This window comes from Geospiza fortis, unplaced genomic scaffold (assembly GCF_000277835.1).
Source record: "Geospiza fortis unplaced genomic scaffold, GeoFor_1.0 scaffold524, whole genome shotgun sequence".
NCBI lineage: Eukaryota > Metazoa > Chordata > Aves > Passeriformes > Thraupidae > Geospiza > Geospiza fortis.
In genome coordinates, this window is record NW_005054437.1 from 582434 (window position 1) to 584273 (window position 1840).

The 1840-nt window shown below is 45.8% G+C and overlaps 1 protein-coding gene across 1 annotated transcript in view; it reads left to right on the forward strand.

Annotated features, from left to right (window-relative positions):
* The window catches only part of PTPRJ (protein tyrosine phosphatase receptor type J), a 115605-nt gene that overhangs the window by 95466 nt on the left and 18299 nt on the right, over positions 1-1840 (forward strand). The window contains exon 8 of the mRNA XM_031062123.1: positions 509-781. Within this exon, the coding sequence (XP_030917983.1) occupies positions 509-781 (273 nt within the window). The remainder of the gene's footprint in view (positions 1-508; positions 782-1840) is intronic.

A 1840-nucleotide genomic window follows, 5' to 3' on the forward strand; every position in this document is an offset into this window, starting at 1 on the left:
ATGCAATTTAGAGGAGTGTGTCCTGGAGCTGCTACTGAGTCTGTAGACTTGTCTAAGCTGCCTGAAGTGAGTTTTTTCTGTCTGGAATTGGTGCTGAGTTGGGCTTGCAGACACAGCCCCCTAAGGCAGCTGTTGGACCTGTTCAAGCAGCCCATTTCTTTTTCCTGGTATTGAGGAGAGTTTAGGCTGAAGATCTCAAATTGAGACTCATGGGCACAATTTTGAGTTAAACAGATCAAGATCAGCTTGGACTGTTTCCTTCCCTGATTTCCATCTGTTTCTCTGTCTGGAAAACCACTGTGGAAACAAGTGATTGTTGCATATGAAATGAGATAGAATATCCCCCAAAGCTCCTATGACCTTTCCAGAGATGCCTCAGCATGAATGCCAGAAACAGGGAAGTGAAGCTTGGCACCAAGTGATGTTCATTCTGTGTGGAATTTGGAAATGTGGCTGTGGCTCTTCTTTATTTCTTTTTTCTGATGGGTTGTTGCTTTGCCTTTCGCAGGGCCCAGCCCAGTTCTTGATCTCGAGGCAGAGTCCATTGGTGTGACTTCTATCACCTTAAAATGGGTGGTGAATGACAGCGCTGCTGACACCTACATGTACAGGATAGAGGTTGTCACTGGTACAAATGATACACCTGTGAAGAGTGTGAAATCCAATGACACCAAAGCAGAAATTACTGGGTTAATCCCTGGCACACTGTACAACTTCACAGTATTTGCTGTAGTAGCTGAAAATGAGACAGGAGAAGGAGTGTCCATATTCCTGTATACAAGTAAGTCACATTTTCCTGCATTGCTATTGCTGGTGGTCTGTGCTTTGCTGTGCAGCATGAGGCTCTGCCCACCCACCCAAGGGTTGTAATTTAAGACTGTTGCAGGCAGAGGTGATGATTCCATCCTGGAGCTGGAGATGGCCAATCTCCAAGTTAGAGATGGATGTTAGTGTAAAAGCAGAATTGCCCTGGTAGAAAGCTATTGGTAAAGCCTGCTATCAGCAAGGAGAAGAGACTTTTCCCTGAGCACTGGTCTTTTGCGAATTTGTGAAAGGGGCATTTGCATTTGTTACCTAGAGTATGAGGGCCTGAGATTCTCATGTTAAGGGGTTCTCACAAAGAGCATTTTATACCGGGTGAACTTGTGTGATTTGGGGACCTATAGCTGCCATCGTGGTACAGCCCGGAGAGGGTTTCAGGCAGTGCTAGATCAGAAGAACTCCTTTGTCCATCCAGTTCCTTGCCATTGTTGAGTATTAAAAGTCTTGACATGTGGTGTTGGATGGACCATTTTGGAGCTGGCTTCCAAGGCAGTAGCCCAGCCTGATCTTTCCACGCAGTGCATTTGAAGGAAAATGCATGAATGTTCTTGTCATTTGTCTTTTCCTGAAATGTGCCTGTATGTATGATCCTAGATGACCAGTCAATGCCCAAAAGTCTCTCTCCCCTGTGCTGTTTGTCTGTAATGGCTAATTCCCCTCTTTTTAAAATGCAGAAAAAACAGGTAGCAGGAGACAGTGTCTCCAGAGGGTCTGGAGATGGTTTCTCTTCTATGGGAGTGAAGTGCAGGGCATGAGGATTGGAGCAGAGTGTCTGGTTCATCACCACTAATCCTCCTCTAGTGGTATTTCATCTTCCTTGTATTTTGATGAACAGAGTTGCACCACTGGCATCTTTCCCCTCCACTGTTCTCTCCTTGCTGCCTACCTTTTTGCCAGGTGAAACCCTGAAAGTGGTAGCACTGGGCAGGCCTGTGCCCCTCTTGCCTTTGCCTGTGAAAGTAAAATGAGTCATGCTTGAGACAGCTCATTCTCAATTTCCTGCTACCTAGCTATTAAT